We start from the raw sequence: 20,143 nt of genomic DNA on the forward strand, positions 1-20,143 counted from the left end.
AGAAGGAATGTCCCTTCTGCCTGTTTAGTATTCTGTGGTCAGTACTGGATGCCAAATGATTTTCTCTGACATACATTTCGAAACAGAAAATGGCTCTTTTTACCAGAATTTGTTGCACAGAGCGTCACCTATGTACGAGAACCCCAAAACATCACAATAAAGATATGTGTTCCAACCACTGTCATCAGTATCAATTCCCTCAGTGTCACACTTCAACAAGATTATGACTGCTATACAGCTGCCCAGTTTTAACAGTAGGCAATGTGATGGCATAAAAATAAGCAGAAGATAATCACAAACCTTTCTTCTTAGTGAAATGTTGAAACGCATGCAAAGGGGACGACTTGAAATAGAACTCCAACAAAAACATAGAAAATAAAACCTCCCACAAAAACACTGAAAAAAAGAGAGAAAAAGAAACAAACTGTGCATTGCATAATTTCTAAAAACCGGTTTAGATCATCTGAAACAAATGATCAAAACTGACACCAGACCCACACATCTATGTACATGATTCATGGTGATCATCCAGAAGAACAAAAAACCCATTCACTCTTGTCCTCCTAATCACAACCAGCATGGACATGATGACACAGTTACACCGTCTTTACACCCTATCAGACACAGTAACACAAACCTTTACACATCCTATCTCCTGTGCTTTCCCTTCAAGGTGTCCATTTCGGGTGTCAGTTTATTCAGGTAGTCATTGTGGTTGTAGATGGTGGCCAGGAGACCCTCCCCATTCTTGGGATCGTCGCTGGGTCGGTAGGAGATGTAGTTTCCCTCCAGGGTGGTCATGGTGCCGTCCACCGCCTTCAGGATGGCGTGTCCGGAACAGATGTCCCACTTCTTGATGAGCGTCACGTGCACATAGGCCTCCACGTTGCCCTTGATCACCTCCAGTGTCTTGTAGCCTATCACCACACGCCATTATCATCATCATGTTGGTGCCACACCATCATCGTCATATTGTCGCCACACTATCATCATCATCACCACCATCACACTGTCTTCGTCACCTTCACACCACTGTCATATTCATTTCACCAACATCATACCATTGTCATCATCATATCACCATTATCATCACTCTCACCTTCACACCATCGTCATATTCATATCATCATACCACTGTCATCATCAAATCATCTTCACCATAACACCATCATCATTATATTGACATCACACAATCATATCATTGTTACTTTATACCATCGTCATCATCTTATCATTGTCACCATCACACCATCATCATTATATTGTCATATCACACCATTGTCGCCATATCATCGTCACCCTCACACCATCATCATCATCATATTGTCACCATCACACTATCCTTATCATATTGTCACCACACCATCATAAGATCATCAACATCATACCATTATCGTTATCATATCAACATCACCACACCATCATCATTATATTATCGTCACCATCACGCCATCATTATCATCATCACTACACTATTGCCATCATCATATTATCATCAGCGTCAACATCATATGGTCACCATCACACCATTGTAATTGTCATATCATTGTCACCACACCATCATATCATCGTCATCACCACAACATATCACTGTCATAATCAACACATCATCGTCGTCATATCATTGTCACCACACCATCGTATCGTCATCACCACACCGTCTTCACCATCATATTGTCACCTTCACCCTATTATCATCATATCATCATCATCACACCATCATATCATCGTCATCACCACACCATCATCATCATATCACTGTCACCACATCATATTATCATCATTATCACACCAACCTCAACATATTGTGACCATCACATTATTATTGTCACCACATCATCATATCATCGTCACTGAACTATTCCTGTCTTTTCTATGACTTTACTGCTCATATACTTTATAACGAAAGTAGCTACGCCCAATGTGTGCAACACGATTCCCTCAGAGACCAGCTTTTCATGGCTGCCGTTGACAAGAATCTTCAGTATGTTCATTATAGTTAATTTCGTAGCCCTCTTTAAAATACTGCTATACAATAAACATGTTATGGTGAAATGAATGTCATTCTGTGTGGTCTGTCCAGAATCTCCTTTTCTTTTAACTGGAGACAAGAAATAGAATGTTACGCTGCTTTAAAACTGCAACTTTACAAAACGCTCATCGGCAACCCCAATGTCAATTACCAATGGATCAGGAATAACCCTAAAAACTTGCAAATCCAGAGGCTAAATGAAAAACATTCACAATCTGGAAATACAATTCAATCCAGAAGATTTTCAACCATTTAACTGCTATGTGTAGATAGAATTATTTCTATGTTTAGTCCAAATTTACTGTTGACAGACAGGTTATTTCCAGAAAATATAAATTTGTTAATGTTTACTAACTGAAGAAAATCTTTCATGACCCAAGAAAAATTTCCAGAATAATCCTAAAACGATTAAATATGTAAGATTTTTCTTCTACAAACCTTGGTGCTGACAGAGAAAAAATGAGTTTGGAAAATTAAACCCGGATTCACACACACACACACACAACTACATTGGGGTTATCACACAGACCCTGTTGCTTTCATACATCATGCCCCAAAATAAAACAAGCAAGCCTGACATTCCACTATTTCATTATATTGTACTGCGTTTCATTTTCATCATGAGATTTTTCTGTATGAAATTTGGGACACACTTGCCAGGAAGAATACACTGCCACAGTGCAGGCATCCATGTTTCTCTTCTGTCTGCAAGTGTATTTGTTTAAGTTGATTCTTCTTCAGAATTTTTCAAGGGATAACGATTTTGTTGCTATGGGTTAAAAAATGTGAGCTATGTGCATGCTGCACAAGGGACCTCAAGTAAAATGTCACTGAATGGCCAGCATCCAGACCACCAGTGACCACTCAAGGTCTAGCAGAAGGGGATGGAGTAAAAATCCCAATCCATGCCTGGGTATTGAACTCCTGGACACTAGCTTCCTTGGGGCAGATTCAAAGCAAACTTCTTTTTGCCTGAAGGCAAGTTACCCTTGACATGGTAAGGACCATGGCAGAGTTAGCAAAACATGGGCTATCCGCAAAGCACTTCTGTTTTCCCTCAACAAAAACAATGCTACAAAAGGATCCGCCTTCTTTACTTCTGCTTCATGGGCAGTCACCATTGGCAGGTGGTATGGGCAAATTTGCCTTTGGATAAGGAGACCTGCAGGTAGACTAGATTGTTCCTGAATACCCCACAGTGCTTACCCTCGAGGAGTTTGTCTTGCCTCAGGTAGATTTGCCCGCAGGTACACATTTACCCGCAGGCACGATGGTCTCTTGAATATGGCCCCTTGTGGGGTACATGACCACAGAAGACTTACCTGCCCCTCCAGCAGGCACCACCTCAGTGTTTTCCCCAAAGGACCGCTTAGCCACAGTCTCCACAGGGCCCGAGTGGGAGCGGGACACGATGATCTGCCGGTGGTTCGGGTCCCGCTGTATGTCTGATGCTTTCTTCAGGTTGGGGGAGTGGCCGTAGTTGACCCAGGCCCACACTGCACACAAAAAGGGACACAGACTATCTTGTGAATGAAGGGTCTTGTGCATGTGTGTCTTGCAGTGAGTGTATTATTATTATTATTATTATTATTATTATTATTATTATCATCATTAATATTGTGAGCATTTATGCCTAATCTTGAAAATAAGCTCTAAAACGTTTAAAAAATAGAAAAAAAACAACACATAAGTAAATGTCAAAAAAGAAAACCCGAACATAAGATACAAAACACTATAAAATTATTAACTCCCCCCCCCCCCCCACACCCTCCGCCCACAAACACTCAAAGCACACATACACATGTCATGGTACACAATCTTAAATAGTACACAATCAAAAATACAACCTACAAATTCTGAAACTCTCAAATTTACTCACTTACTGATAGTCATCTTAGTTCATACTTGAAAGGGATAAGCTGTTGAGAATTATTCAGGAGGGGAAAAAGGTGGGGGACGTCAGACTGGAATTGAAAGACTGCAAGTGCTAATGAAGATGAGTGGCAGAGAGGCTGAGGAAGTCGATTCCAAGAGTGGGGTCTTGCGCTGACCATACGTTTTGGTTCAAACGGGGGGATCCTAAGCAGGTGGGTGTCTGTAGAGCATGAATGAGAGGAGAGACGTGATATAATTGAGAGGAATGAGAGACAAGACAAGCAGCATTGTTCTGGACTCTCTGAAGTCTAGCAATGAGGTAGCTGGGTGAACTGACAAGAAGGGAATTACAATAATCCAAGTGGGACGGCACAGAGGAGAGGTTTGGTTGCATCTGCAGTCAGGAGATGACGACTGGATGCAATTCTGAGAATTTCAAAGTGACACAATTTGCATACATTTACAGTATGCTGCTGATAGCTAAAAGATTATCATTATGTTGTGTAAAGAATGTATGAGTAAAAAAAAAACAAAAAAAAAACAACAACAAAAAACAGCACCTGCTAAATATGATGAATTATGCTAAACATCAGATACACTGATCAAAATGTTTTACCAATGAACAAGTACGCCAAACCAACAAGTGCACATTGGAGCATAATTATGAAGACCTGCTGATATCAGTTAAGAAACATCATCGGCATGGCTGTGTAACAATACCCACTGACCTTGCTGAAACAACCCTCAAAGGAATTGTCGAGGGAGGGAGATGGAGGAGAAGAAAGAAAAAAACGATGGACTGACAACTTTGCAGACTGGACAGGAAGACAATCTGCAGAGACCAAAGCTTTAAATTTTGACACACAATTGACAGACCTTGAGGAACAAACTGAATATTTTCTCTGTGCGGCACCCGAATGATTCTTCACAGAGTTATTAAACGATGATGTGTTGTGCACATATGTAAGCGGGTGAATGTGTGTATGGTTGTGTGCTTGTATGTGTGTGTGTGTGTGTGTGTGTGTGTGTGAGAAAAAATGGTGTACCTGTTTCCCCAGAGAAAGGCTTGTGGATGACACCAATGGTGGGTTCCCCATCCACCACCACACACACCATAGTGGTCACATACTGGTACAGGCCCTCTGAAACAGTGCAAAGTGACACCTTTACACAGTGATACCTTTACACAGAGACACCTTTACACATCATGGTCATCGCATACTGGTACAGGCCCTCTGAAAGAGTGCACAGTGACACCTTTACACACCATGGCGGTCACATACTGGTACAGACCCTCTGAAACAGAGCACAGTGATACCTTTACACAGTGACACCTTTACACACCATGGCGGTCACATACTGGTACATGCCGTCTGAAACAGCACACAGTGACACCTTTACACACTTACACATTTACACAGTGACATCTTTGCACACCATGGTGGTCACATACTGGTACAGACCCTCTGAAACAGTGCACAGTGACATCTTTACACACAATGACACTTTTACACATAGTGACACCTTTACACACTAACACAGTCACACCTTTACACACCATGGTGGTCACATACTGGTACAGGCCCACTGAAATGGTTCACAGTGACACCTTAACAGAGACACCTTTACACACCATGGTGGTCACATACACAAGGTACAAGCCCTTTGAAACAGTACACAGTGACATCTTAACACATAGTGACACTTTTCCACAGAGACACCTTTACACACCATGGTGGTCACATACTGGTACAAACCCTCTGAAACAGTGCACCCTCAACAGTGACACCTTACACACCATGGTGGTCACATACTGGTACAAACCCTCTGAAACAGTGCACAGTGACACCTCAACAGTGACACCTTACACACCATGGTGGTCACATACTAGTACAGACCCTCTGAAACAGTGCACACTGACACCTTTACAGTGACACCTTTACACTCCATGGTGGTAACATACTGGTACAGACCCTCTGAAACAGTGCACACTGACACCTTTACACACAATGACATCTTTACACACAATGACACCTTTACACATGGTGACACCTTTACACACTGACACAGTCACACCTTTACACACCATGGTGGTCACATACTGGTACAGGCCCTCTGAAACGGTTCACAGTGACACCTTTACACACACAGTGACACCTTTACACACCATGGTGGTCACACACAAGTACAAGCCCTCTGAAACAGTACACAGTGACACCTTAAGACATGGTGACACCTTAAGACATGGTGACACCTTTACACACAATGGTAGTCACACACAGGTACAAGCCCTCTGAAACAGTTCACAGTGACACCTTTACACACACAGTGACACCTTTACACACCATGGTGGTCACATACAGGTACAAGCCCTCTGAAACAGTACACAGTGACACCGTAACACATGGTGACACCTTTCCACAGAGACACCTTTACACACAATAGTGGTCACATACTGGTACAGGCCTTCTGAAACTGTTCACAGTGACACCTTTACACATGGTGACAACTTTACACAGAGACACCTTTACACACAATGGTAGTCACACACAGGTACAAGCCCTCTGAAACAGTACACAGTGACACCTTAACACATGGTGACACCTTTACACAGAGACACCTTTACACACCATGGTGGTCACATACACTAGGTACAAGCCCTCAACAGTACACAGTGACACCTTAACGCATGGTGAAACCTTTACACAGAGACACCTTTACACACCATGGTGGTCACATACACAAGGTACAAGCCATCTGAAACAGTACACAGTGACATCTTTACACACACAGTGACACCTTTACACACAACATAGTTGTCACATACTGGTCAGAGACAGAGGTGTACATCTGTCGGACATAGACCAATAAAGGTATGAAAATGTCAGGTCATTTTATTCATGAACAGGAGAAATATCCCATTACTTTCTCACCAGCAAGGCCACTCTCCAATACCTTTATTTATTAGCTCTTACATCGTATAAGACAAACTTCAGTGACAAATTAATCTTTCTCAAAGCCCAAGACACACACAAACACACTGATACAGTGTGGCAGACTGAAAAAGTGACAGGCAAAATTTGAATAAAAATATTTAATTAAATATCTAATTAATAATAAGAAGAAGAATGGATACTTATATCCCACAATATCCAGAAATCTGCTCTTGGTGCTTTACAAAACATGTTTACACAACACACATAATTCCTAAAAGTCTCTGGATTGACAGATACCTGTGTACTCCTGTGTGGCATCCAGAGGGTCAATCCAGACCGCCAACCTGCTCTTGGAGATCTGCTGGTCATTCTGCACTGCCTGCATCACCTCAGGCAGGTGTCTGTTGGGGTCTGGGATCTGGTGGAAGTCCACCGGCGTGTTCTCATGCTCCTCCGAGATCACCTGCAACACACTCACTCAGTCAGTCAGTCTCTCACAGTGCTTGGAGGTTATACGGCTTGGCAAGGTTCACACAGCTTTTTAGGGCCCAAAATGAGGTACATTTTAGGGGCTTTTCAGGGACTTGAGAAATTAGGGACATTTAGGTTGTTTTATTCTTTTTTTAATTTTTTTTATAGGTATTTTAAACCAGTAAAAAGGGACAACACACATCATACACAACAGGATTAAAAAACAACAACAAAAAATTCATTTGGATGCTCCCTTCCCCTTTCAACAAGGACACACACACATGTTTACACAGTCACACTAAAAGATATTTTGTCAATTTTTCTAGTAGTATTAGTTACAATTAGAGAGGAAGATAGAGTGAGAGACAGATATGACAGAGATAGATACGACAGAGAAAGAGAGACACAGAGATGATATATGTGTGTGTGTGTGTGTGTGTGTGTGTGTGTGTGTGTGTGTGTGTGTGTGTGTGTGTGTATCAGTTGTAAGTTGCTTTTAAACCATCATGAATTGATCTGGAAGCATGTAAGTTTAAATCCAGAAAAAGTTTGAAGCACATAAGTCATTTCTTAAGCTTAAAAAGCACACACACCCTCTTATACTGTTGCAGTTATACATTCACACAAAGTAAACTGAAATCATATGAAAAGCGACTTTGAAGTCTAAAAAAAAAAGAAAAAAGAAAAAAATCTTGTAATAAAATGACAAAAGATTGTGATTTACTGAAGTCCTAAAGTCCCTATTGAAGTGAGCATTAAATAGAAAGTTGCATGTCTCTGCTATTCAGCTTTCCACTCTGCAGGACTTACATATCTTTCTGACCTTATCAGTGTTCACACTCCACAAGAAATCTTCGCTCTTCCTCTGACTGTTACCTTTTGAAACTTCCTGGTGTCAATACAAGAACCTATGGTGAACGTTTTTTTTGTGGTTTTTTTTTTTTTTTGCTGCTCATCACATCTGGAACAACCTTCATCATTTCTGTGCATCTGATTCTATTTCTGCTGTTCACTGCATCACTAAAAACTCATCTTTCTAAAAACCTATCTATAAGCACTCTCAGCTTCCTTGTTCTTCAACACCAGTCATGTCAGCTGACTTTAGATGTATTATTATAAATTGTGCAGACATTCATTATGTATGTGGTGTGGGTAGTTAAGACTTAGTTTTGCATTTCATTAACACAGTGAAGCTGCCCAAAAGAGAAATCTTGCACTGTTCCAGATATCTCAAGACTACCGGCTTCAGATTTAAGAATCTGGTATGCACAGGAGTTATCTGCAATGACAATAATCTGCAGCTACTCCACATAAAAAAAGTCACATTAAACAATGGAGGCTTGTGCATGCCTCGCCCCTCCCCCTGCACACCATTCCCCTTCACACACAATAAATAATAAAAAAGCATTTGACTTTTGAGGAAATCTGAACGCTACACAGTACCTGCCATCTTTGTAAGTTCACTTGTGTGGCTATTGCAACCTTGAAGAAAACAAAAAAACAACCAAAAAAAAAAAACAACAACAACTCGAGCAATTCAGCAAACAACGATATATGAATGTTTTCCCCCAAGCACAACAAAAAAATAGGCTATGCAATTGACTAAATCAGTAAATCTATTTTAAGGTAATGTGACTATTTTCATGATCGAGTGGGGAAAATGCTGCCCGAAAGTATATTCAGAAAAAAATTTCTGGATACTGAAAATCCACATACACATCTTTATTACACTGCAGGAAATGCGTGACGGCTGCAGACATTGATTTGACAAACCCGTGGATCAATCAGCCCTGGCGACATCTGCTCCTTGTGTCAAATGACGACTGAGACGTGTACATTCCTGACCGTAAATTACAGATAAACTTGAAATAACGAAACAAGAAGTCTGACTTACCGTCATGCCAGGAAACGTTTTTAAAAAGCCGTTCAAAATAGCTCTGTGGCTCTCCAAGTCGCCTTGAGTCAGCATTTCTTTCGCACCCTCTTTCGTTTTGCCCTTTTCCTTTGCTTCCAGAGTTTGTGCTTCGGCGATTTCTTTCACTCTTCTCCCTCCTCTCTCGGCCAGGTCCACACTGACAGACAAAAGCTGCCTCATGCTTACTTTCTCGTCTTTGGAGAACCCTGGAAATCCAAAGAGGTAGAAAAATAGACACATAACAAAGACGGAAAGAACTACAAGACCCACTGGGTTCAATCGAATGTTAGCGGGCGCCATGCTGTCAATGGTTGTGAGTGAGCAGTCAATGTGAGAAGACAGGCGGCGTTTTCGGCTCCTAAGTTTCGTATGAATCCTCGTTTTCTCGACCACTGATCTGCTCGCTGGCTGGCTTTTTTTTCGTCGTCGTCTTTTTTTCTTTCTTTCTTCCCCTTCCTCCAGCCACTCCTATACCTATCCCATACACCACGTCTGTCGGTCTATGTGCTGTCTGTTTCTGTCTGTCTGTCGGTTGGCATCCCGCCGCGGCCGCCAGAGTGACACTGACCGTGCATAATACGGTGCCGTGCATACCAGTGTGTGTGTCAGTATGCGCGCGCGCGCGTCCGAGTCTGTGTGTGTGTGTGTGTGTGTGTGTGTGTGTGTGTGTGTGTGTGTTATCTTCAGTTTAACGTCTATTCACTATAAGTGTTTTTAGACGGTGTGTGTGTGTGTGTGTGTGTGTGTGTGTGTGTGTGTGTCCGAGTCTGTCTGTCTGTCTGTCTGTGTGCCGGTGTGTGTGTGTGTGTGTGTGTGTGTGTGTGTGTGTGTGTGTGTGTGTGTGTGTGTGTGTGTGTGTGACTCTGTGTGTGTGTGTGTGTGCGTGTGTGTGTGTGTGTGTGTGTGTGTGTGTGTGTGTGTGCCGGTGACTGTGTGTGTGTGTGTGTGTGTGTGTGTGTGTGTGTGTGTGCGACTGTGTGTGTGTGTGTGTGTGTGTGTGTGTGTGTGTGTGTGTGACTGTGAGTGTGTGTGTGTGTGTGTGTGTGTGTGTGTGTGTGTCCGCCGAGTCTGTGTGTGTCCGAGTCTCTGTGTGTGTGTGTGTGTGTGTGTGTGTGAGTGTGTGTGTGTGAGTGTGTGTGTGTGTGTGTGTGTGTGTGTGTGTGTGTGTGTGCGGTGAGAGGCCGGAGGGGAAGAGACACAGGGGTCACGGTTGGCCGGGGGCCGACGGGGAGGGGCCGCGGGGTAAAGGAAGGGGAGGGTGGGGGGCTGGGGGAGGGTGGGTGCTGGTCAGTGGTAGTGGCAGAGAAACCCAGTATATCTATTGTTATATGATAAGTTTTGTAGAGTTTCTCGATCCATCATTTCAAGTAAAAGTCAGTGACCATCCAACGGGATTTCCCAACTCGGTGAAGCAGACCGGCCTTGGACAGAGGACCGCAAAGTAATGAACAGAAAAACTTGACAACAACAACTGACAACCGTGACAACAACGGAAACTGTATATTGTGAAAAAAGAAATTATCAATTGTAACTTGAACTGATGGACTACCTTGTAACTGACAATATTTCTTATAATATGTGTACCTTAACTGATATTCTGAGCATCATGTAGTCTTATAATAATTTTTGACATACACGTGCCTGTGTGATGTGTAGTTTGGGATAACACCGGCAGACCACACTCACGAAGTTTTCTGCCGGACTGGCCAGTTCACACACACACACACACACACACACACACACACACACACACACTGACACACACACACACAATGATGCTGTATCATGATGAGACATGCCGTGTTTTCGCCGGCACATGTTAGTGTCACCGGTGCAGTTATTATCATTATCATGTTATTTTGTTGTTCAGCGTTGTTGTTGAAGTGACAATCTTGGCTTAATATTATTTCCGACAGCAACAGTTCTACATGCCGGCCGGACTGCGACACTGAAAAATGCCGGTCGTGATCGAACGACTGACGGACGGCATGTTGTGTCACCGGGTGACTGGCAATATACTCCGGTGTACTCATGCCCATGCAGCGACATTATAACAGTGTGCCGCAACAGTAATTCATCGATCATCGATCATATCTGAAGATGTTGCCAGTGGAGGTGCAAAAAAAAAAAAAAAAAAAAAAATCCATGCGATATCTCAATGTTTGTCAGTCAAAATTCGCAATGTACAAACGGGCCTCTCCTATCTCATGGCTGTCCGCTAACCATGCACTGTGTGTGGCACACACGTCACCCGATCTCCGTTTTGCACAGGCGGCGATTTCTACAGCCGGTGAGGACAGGTCACAGTTGTCCACATCAGTGAGGGAAGACAGGTCACAGGTGTCCACAGTGAGGGCAGACCACAGTTATCCACAGTGAGGGCAGGTCACAGTTGTCCACATCAGTGAGGGAAGACAGGTCACAGTTGTCCACAGTGAGGGCAGACCACAGCTGTCGGCCACAGTAAGGACAGACACCCGGGTCACAGCTGTCCGCAGTGAGGGCAGACCACAGTTGTTCACAGTGAGGACAGGCCACAGTTGTTCACAGTGAAGGCAGGCCACATGTTCACAGTGAGGGCAGACCACAGCTGTCCACACAGAAGGCAGGCCATATATGTTTACAGTGAAGGCAGACCACAGTTGTTCACAGTGAGGGCAGGCCACAGTAGTCTAAATTGTCATTTCTGGACTGTGTGTCTGTGTGTGTGTGTGTGTGTGTGTGTGTGTGTGCGTACCCTTGGTGCAATGTGTGCATACATGTGCATAATCACTGGCTACTTGTAACTGATTTTTTTTTAAATCTTTTTTTTTAATCTATAATAGGTCCTGTCCTTTGTGTAAATCAATTCAGTCTCTTTTTGGATAAAGTGAACAGACAGACAGACAAACTGACAGAGACACAGACAGACAGACAGACAAACTGACAGAGACACAGACAGACAGACACACAAACACACACACACACACTGTTCAATCACCCAGAAAGACTCGTAGCTCAATGTAAAAACGTCGTTTTATTATGAATTATAAATCAACAATGCCAAAGAAAAGTCTATTGTAACGAGAAGACTCTCAGCTCACCACACCGATGATGTATTAAATTACCTCACTTGTGATAAAGTTATAGGGAAAGGGTGGAGATTAAAAAAAAAAAAAATTAAATAGTAATAATGATCATAATAACCTTTCTGAGTTTACAATAATCCGCAGGAATCGTGTAGTGGACAACCTAGCTGTAGCATTTTTTCCCCTTTCTCTCGCCAACGGCAGCAGATCTGATAACTTCAAACAGAACAGGGTAAGATAAAATAATAATAATAATAATTAATCAAATAAACTAAGTAACAAAATAGCGGAAGAAAGACTAGGCAGAAGGGAGACGAAGAGGAGGAGGAGGAGAATAAGATAGAAAAAATAAAAGTGAAGAAGAAGAAGAAGAAGAAGAAGAAGAAGAAGAAAGCGATATATAACAGTCCCCCCCCCCCCCCCCCCCCACCCCCCCCCAAAAAGAAAAAAGAAAAAAGAAACAAAACATTAATGGAAGTTGAAAACATACAATAAAGAATTTGATGGTGGAGTAAAAACAAAACAAAACAACAACTGTATATTTGAAGGAAAAAAACTGTTATCAAATCAAAGATCGACAACCTTTGGGAATGCCCCTCATTTTCCACCTCGTTCTTTCCCCATGTCTTCAATTTTAACAGTAATGTGAAAAAAGTGTCTTGCACACAAACGTATGCGATGTAATATACCAGGTGATATCAACGAGCTTTCATTAAGTCAAAATTTTATCATTATGAGAGAGAAAAAGGAAAAACGGAAAAGAAAAGAGACAAAAAAAAAAAAAAGGAAAGAGAGAGAGAGAGAGAGAGAGAGAGAGAGAGAGAGAGAGAGAGAGAGAGAAACCCACTTCTGCTGCTACAATCTGGTGATGAACACATGAAGTATTACCAACTTTCATTTCATATTAATTTTGTATTTTCGTAACAATTTATCAATAACAAAGATAAACAATGGAGTAAACTGATAAAAAGAACCGATCGAGGGAAAGAATGACAGAAATAAAGAATTGACAGAAAAGGAAAGCGAGAAAGAAAATGGAGGAAAAAAAAGAAAGAAAAAAAAAGAAAAAAGAAAAAAGAACATTATCAACTGAATGAAACTCACGAAAAACAAAATTCTGCTGGTAGATTTATTTCTATATTGTCTGAAAGGTGAGACAGTGATGTTTTGTTTGTTTGTTTGTTTGTTGTTGTTTTTTTCTCGGAATAACACATGCATCATTTTATATATGCACGGCGGTTCCTTATATTACCATTATCGTGTCCTGGGACGAATCATTCCAGTATATAGCCACACACACACACACACACAAAAGCACACACAAATACACACACACACACACACACAGATGGCGCGCACATTCCCACACACTTGCACTTATGAACACACACCACTCAGCTGGGAATGGAGAGAGAAAGAGAGAGAGAGAGAAGCAAGGACACACACACACAGAAAGAGAGAGGGGCAGAGACAGAGAGAGAGAGACAGAGGCAGAGACAGAGAGAGCCCAGAGTGGCCAAAAGGTAATACATTCAAGAGAGAGGAACATATAGACACGACAGTAAAAGGGTTACAGTTATAGCTGAATCGTGTGCTATATTTTTTGCGTGGTGAGAACTGTCACAAGGGAAACAAAAGAGGCAAGGCCTTCAAGACTCACTTGTGATAAATTAAGTCCCCTAGCATTAATTACAGAGTGATTTCCCTTGTTTACTATCTGCACCAAAACGTTTGCAAAATAAATAAAAATTCCATGCTTAGCAAAAGAAGTTCCTGTTTGAACAAAAAATGATAATAATGACTCCTCTTGTTGTTGTGTCAGATTAAGAAGTCAAAGTGCCAAGTTTAGAGAATACAAAAAATATAAATATAACAATAAATACAGTTTGCATATAATTAGGCTTCGTTTTTAATTTTTTTTTGTGCCCATCCCAGAGGTGCAATATTGTTTTAAACAAGATGACTGGAAAGAACTGAATTTTTCCTATTTTTATGCCAAATTTGGTGTCAACTGACAAAGTATTTGCAGAGAAAATGTCAATGTTAAAGTTTACCACGGACACACAGACACACACACACACACACACAGACAACCGAACACCGGGTTAAAACACAGACTCACTTTGTTTACACAAGTGAGGTCAAAAAACCGAACCAGGTTGGGATGGAAAAAACTCCAACTCACAGTGATCGGGTGTGGTATCTCATACTCGTATTCTTTGAAAGTATTTCAAATACGAGACGGTGATACAACAAAAATGAAAACACAGCCAACGCAACATTGTGTTCAGTCGTGCGCCGCGCCGGCGTGCATGTGTGTTAGTGTGAGCGCGCGAGCGCGTCATCTTAAGTGATTGATGTGTGTACTATGCGTACGTGTGTCACGGTGTGTGTGTGTGTGTGTGTGTGTGTGTGTGCTGTTGGGGTGAGCATGTACGTGCATGCGTGCGTGCTTGCGTATGTTTTTCATTTCAGTGTAGCAACTTGAAAAAACTGGGTTTTTGTCGATATCTAAATCGTTGACAAGGAGCTCAAATATAAATAATAATATATAATGATAATAACTATTAACTCCAGCAGCATATTTCTGGTAATCTCAGTGTTATAATGGCAATTCCGTTTGCACCCCATTTGAATCATTTTTAAAACACGGATGAAGAAAGGAAATCTGTACAAGGGAAGCAACTGCAAACTGACCAGGAATGGTTAATTTGATCATCTGAAAGCGGTTACTCCCCTTGTTTCGAAAAATTACCGATTTCACAGGATTTTTCGCCCCCCCTCCCCACTTTGCTTTTGATGGTATCGCAGTAATCTTTGGTTCGTCAAATGTTTGAGATATCCCTTAGTTTGATTCAAATTTTCTAAATCTCAGACGCGCCTCAGAAAATCACGAAGTAGCACTATGTGGAACACAACTATGGATTGTTACTCGTTCTATGTCTTTCCTCTCATCGCTTAACTCTCTGTGAAAAGGTACTGATCGAGGCGCCGCACAGAATACGTGGTAAGCATGCAACCCAGTGCTACATGCCACACATGGGACGGAGAGAACCCAACAAGAAAATCCGATCTGGAGACTCAGTTGAGGGACTGGCTCAAACATTAGGCTGGAGATTTGACTTTGTCCAAGACACTGAGGCCTTCTTCTTCTTCTGCGTTCACTCGTATGCACACGAGTGGGCTTTTACGTGTATGGCCGTTTTTACCCCGCCATGTAGGCAGCCATACTCCGTTTTCGGGGGTACACTGAGGCCGTACGAAAGGAAAATTTGTTTTTTGTCAACACTGGAAAACGTTCAAAAGAAATGTGAGATGTGAGGGTTCTCACAAGACGACTTTTATCACACAATGGGCTGATAGTGTGAGAACTTGAAGCTATGGGTGAACTAACTACTGCTGCTGCTGCTGCTGATTATACTGCAGTGAGAAATGGTTAATTCTCACCATCTCAGTTATGTCGAGTTCTTTCCTTCTTTTCAGAGGACTGACATACACATTCAGAAAATCATTGGTGGCTTGGTTACGGCCGGGATAGCGGTAATTTTGTCAAGCATAATTCTTTTACTCTCACTCTTTACGCGGTACATGCGCGTGCAAGTACTACACACGCGCGCGCGCAGGAAAACACCCACCCACACACACACACACACACGCATACTGGCTGCAACGCCTACTCACCAAATGATGCTTTAATCTCCAACTGGTACTATTTGACTGCATAATTTATCTATTCATTTATCATTAATTTATCTATTGATTAATTAATTAATTCCTTCAATCTTTCAATTACTTAACATTATCGTTTATAAATAAGATTTTTTTTCTTACGTGTTTCCACGACTCGGACTATCCGAGTGGAAACGGGCTAATACAAGGGAGACAGCTGCCGAAACTATACCAGATCAACTTAACACAGCTGTTGTCTCCCTTAGCTGCTGAACACGGCTGTTATCTCGTGCTGACTGACGAACAACCGACGAAAACGGGACCACAAAAAAAGCTGAGCTTGTATTGCATTCATACCCCACATCACACGTTACATTCTTGGGAAAAAGGCGGAGATAGTAATGAGCTTAAATTTAACTTTAAATCCTCGTTAGTGGACTCTATCACTCTATGGTCCGACTGTGATTCCCAGACATTATTGTGGTTTTCAACTGAATTTTCACTTATCCAATATATTGTAATTCGGGCCTAAATAGTGCACGGATATCAAGTGCTTTCTTTTTTAATCTAAATTTTAAGAATCGTTTTATTTATTTATTTATTTATTTTAAAGCGATGTTACAATTTAGCATATAATTTTGACCGAGTTAATGAAGCCTTATGTAAACGAATGTGCGTGTGCCATCTACAATCACTGGGAACGTGATGTGTTTGACTGACTTTTTACATTCATTATCACTCGTTTCTCTCTTGTTAAATCAACGACTTCCCCTTTTAAGTAGTCCATTGAGTAATTTTCTTTATAATTGTACTTCTATTCATTTTCAGTACCCATATTTGATTCGAACCACCCACCTGTGCCGTTTCATCCAACTTACCACACAAACTCCCTCCTCTCCTCCTTTACATATATATATATATATATATATATATATATATATATATATATATATATATATATTGTTCTTCTTTCTCAATATTTCTAAAATAAATTTTATTTGTTTGAAATATTAACGTTCAAATGTGAAAAGTAGTGACATTCTGAATACACGTCTACAACCGCCAATAGGTGTGACGGGACATTAAAAAAAAAAAAAAAAAGAAAGAAAAAAAGCCCTCTCCATGAAGAAAGTCAGACCGAAAAAGAAAGAGAAAAAAAGAAGAAAGGAAAAAAAAGGGGGGGTGGAGAGTGGGGTGGAGTGGAGGGTGAAGGGGGTTGGGGTTATTTAAGGGGGTTGGGGGGGGGGCAGGTGGGGGGGAGTTAAGAATACAACCCGTAGGCTTCAGCACTCGTGCAAATAAAGGTGGTATACATTCTCTCTTTGCGCGCATGAAAAACAAAACAAAAACAAAACAAAAACAAAAACACACGTACATGCACACATACTCACACAGCCACGCGTGCGCGTGCACTCTCTCTCACACACACACACACGCAAACACAAGCATACTGACACAGACATACAAACACGCATATACACATGCCACACACGGCTTCTACAGCACTGCACTGGAATAAACTAAATTCCAAGATGATCACACCTGACGAGAATTATTGTGAACTCAAAACAAATATCTATATATCTTCTTCGACTGCCAAAGACAATGACTAAAACCAATCGTCCCAGAATGGAAACACACACACACACACACAAATACCTTCGACACCCCCTCCCCCACCTTCCCAGCACACGTGTACACCGCTTAGCAGTGTTTGATTTATATTCTTAGATTTTCTAATTAGTGTATTGTACTGTATTGTATCGCATTGCATCGTGGTGTATGATAGTTAGTCGTGTCCGACTATGACCATCAGAACAGCAGAGGAGGCAACAGCTGCCCCAAACTATTTGGGCCAGAATTTGATTATACTGGAGAGTGTCTTACCCAAGTTTCACCCCCACTCTCTCGGCCAAGAGGGTCCGAGGACAGTCGGCGTTGGGATGGTTCCAAAAGGCTAACTAGCCCCCAAGGCTGCAGCACAAAGAGCCAGTGCATTCTTGCCCCCTAGTTTTGAGAGCCATAGTCCTTCACAAAAGACTAAGCTGTAACTGACTTCCCGACACTGCAATAGAGAAACCATTGATCATACAGCTCTCACTTTGCTGTTGGCCCAGCTGAAAGCTTATGTCAATCTGTGATATAAACTGAGCGTTGGGACTTGCATGAGAAAGAAAGTTTGGATGATGGGGGAGGGATAATGAGGGTTGAATTACATTCACTTACCATTCTTATCACCCTGATCGCCAAGGTGTGTGTGTGTGTGTGTGTGTGTGTGTTTGTTTGTATGTGTGTGTGTAATACGTGCGTGTGCGCGCGCGCGTGATGTGAATGAGTGAGTGAGTGAATGATCATACATTTCAATCAGTTAATTACCTAGCTAATTTGCAAAAAAAAAAGAAAAAAGAAAAAAAAAGGTCCATTCCAACTGTTTAACATAACGCATTCTGATTAATACTGACAAAATTTCAGAGAATGAGAGAGAGACAGAGAGAGTGACAGACAAGAGGCAAAGATACAGAGACAGACAGACAGACAGAGACTCAAGACTTTTTTTTTTGCCCTCCAAATATCAATACCGGTTGGTAACACAAAATCCAAAGCATTTTTTTTTTCCAAAACAAATCTACCGCTCTCTTTCCTGTTCATTTCCTTCTTCCTCTTTTCGAGGAATTCTTTTATATTTTATTTCATATTAAAGGCAAAATGGTTCAGATTCATTAAAAAATGTAAGTATTGTCAATCATATTTCTTTCTTTTTTTATCTCGCCAGCCGTGACACCATTCGCGTGATGTGATTTACAGCTCATTTTGCTGCATGTGGTCATTTTGATTTCGTCGAGCCTGATTCAATCATTTCTTTGGAGATGGTTAACAAGTTGAGTTTTTTTTCTTTTCTTTTTTTTTTCTTTCTGTTCATGCATCGATAGAGACGCTTTGACATTTTATTGACATTAACTGCAAAGTTCTCATGCCAAGGTGGATGCGCGATTTTCAGTCAAAGGTATCGAGCGAGCGAGCGAGAGAGAGAGAGAGAGAGAAGAAGAAGAAGAAGAAGAAGAAGCAACAGCGCTACTTAAAGATAACAGGAACTAACCGACACCAGTGAGAGCGAAATGAATTTAAAAAAAAAAAATTTTATTTTATTATCATTATTTTTATTTTTTTGTCAACTGACAGTAAAATCAATCTCCATTCTTCGATCACGTCCAAATGTTTTACATGGTTCTCACTAAAGGAATGAGCCACTTTGGGCACTTATAAAGTTTTCTTCTTGAAGAGCATGCTGAAATGATGCCGATCGATTTTTCGGCAAACAGTGATATATAAAGCCAGTGTAATCATAAACAAAGATGCTTTCCTGCACGTGCAGTTCCTCTTTTTTTTCTATTAAAATTCACAGCAATCGCTTATTAACCACTAAACTGTTTGGCTGAAACATCGATTTTTCAAACGCATTTTTCAAGCTGTTCATGATATCAGCACGTATGTCCGTTTCTGTGTTCAACGAATGGAGAGTAACAGACCATTATGTTGCCTGCATAATTTAAACCATCTTTTGATTTAAACTATGTGTGAAAACATACATATTTTTCTTTTATAAAGTGGTCCTTTAAACTTTTTGTGTACTCTGCTGTATACTACCAGAAAACGGAAGAAGTCTACAATTTCCTGGACAACAATAAGAGAAATGTTTCAAGTAAGCAAAGGCGATTCCGTACTTATACAGTCGACCAGATAATAGACAGAATCCCGATTCTCACTGTTGTGTCTTCTCCCTCTCTTCATAAAATAGGTCCACGGAAAATATTGCTTATCATTAATTTCGTTTGTTCATATCATACAACTAAATCGTGAACGAGAATGAATTCTGATCGCGGACAAAGCCTAAAAAGTATTTATGGTGGTTGTGTCGTGCCAATGTTTGCAGAAGAAATGTTTTAAGATCAGTTCCATGCGAGGTATTGGAACTCTGCACCAAGGAGAGGAATTCATTAGTTTGGATCTTGGCCCTGGGGTAAAAAAGTAAAAGGAGTGCACGGCTTTTCTCCACTTTACACACAGAGCCGAAAAGCATTCAACGATTGAACGAATTTATGATTATTCTATCAAAAGACACCAATACGAAGAACAAGAAGACAAAAAAGAAGAGGAGGAAGAAGAAGAAGAAGGAGAC

General features: G+C 41.3%; 1 protein-coding gene across 1 annotated transcript in view; it reads right to left on the bottom strand.

Moving 5' to 3' along the window:
- The window catches only part of LOC143280157 (inositol monophosphatase 3-like), a 19,147-nt gene extending 9,589 nt beyond the window's left edge, over positions 1-9,558 (bottom strand). The window contains exons 1-5 of the mRNA XM_076584741.1: positions 9,209-9,558; positions 7,141-7,306; positions 4,954-5,049; positions 3,355-3,528; positions 1-917 (exon numbers count right to left, since the gene is read on the bottom strand). The exon at positions 1-917 is cut by the window's left edge and continues 9,589 nt beyond it. Of these exons, the coding sequence (XP_076440856.1) occupies positions 649-917; positions 3,355-3,528; positions 4,954-5,049; positions 7,141-7,306; positions 9,209-9,529 (1,026 nt within the window). The 5' untranslated portion in view covers positions 9,530-9,558 and the 3' untranslated portion in view covers positions 1-648. The remainder of the gene's footprint in view (positions 918-3,354; positions 3,529-4,953; positions 5,050-7,140; positions 7,307-9,208) is intronic.
- Positions 9,559-20,143: the final 10,585 nt, after the last annotated feature.

This window comes from Babylonia areolata, chromosome 3 (assembly GCF_041734735.1).
Source record: "Babylonia areolata isolate BAREFJ2019XMU chromosome 3, ASM4173473v1, whole genome shotgun sequence".
Lineage (NCBI taxonomy): Eukaryota > Metazoa > Mollusca > Gastropoda > Neogastropoda > Buccinidae > Babylonia > Babylonia areolata.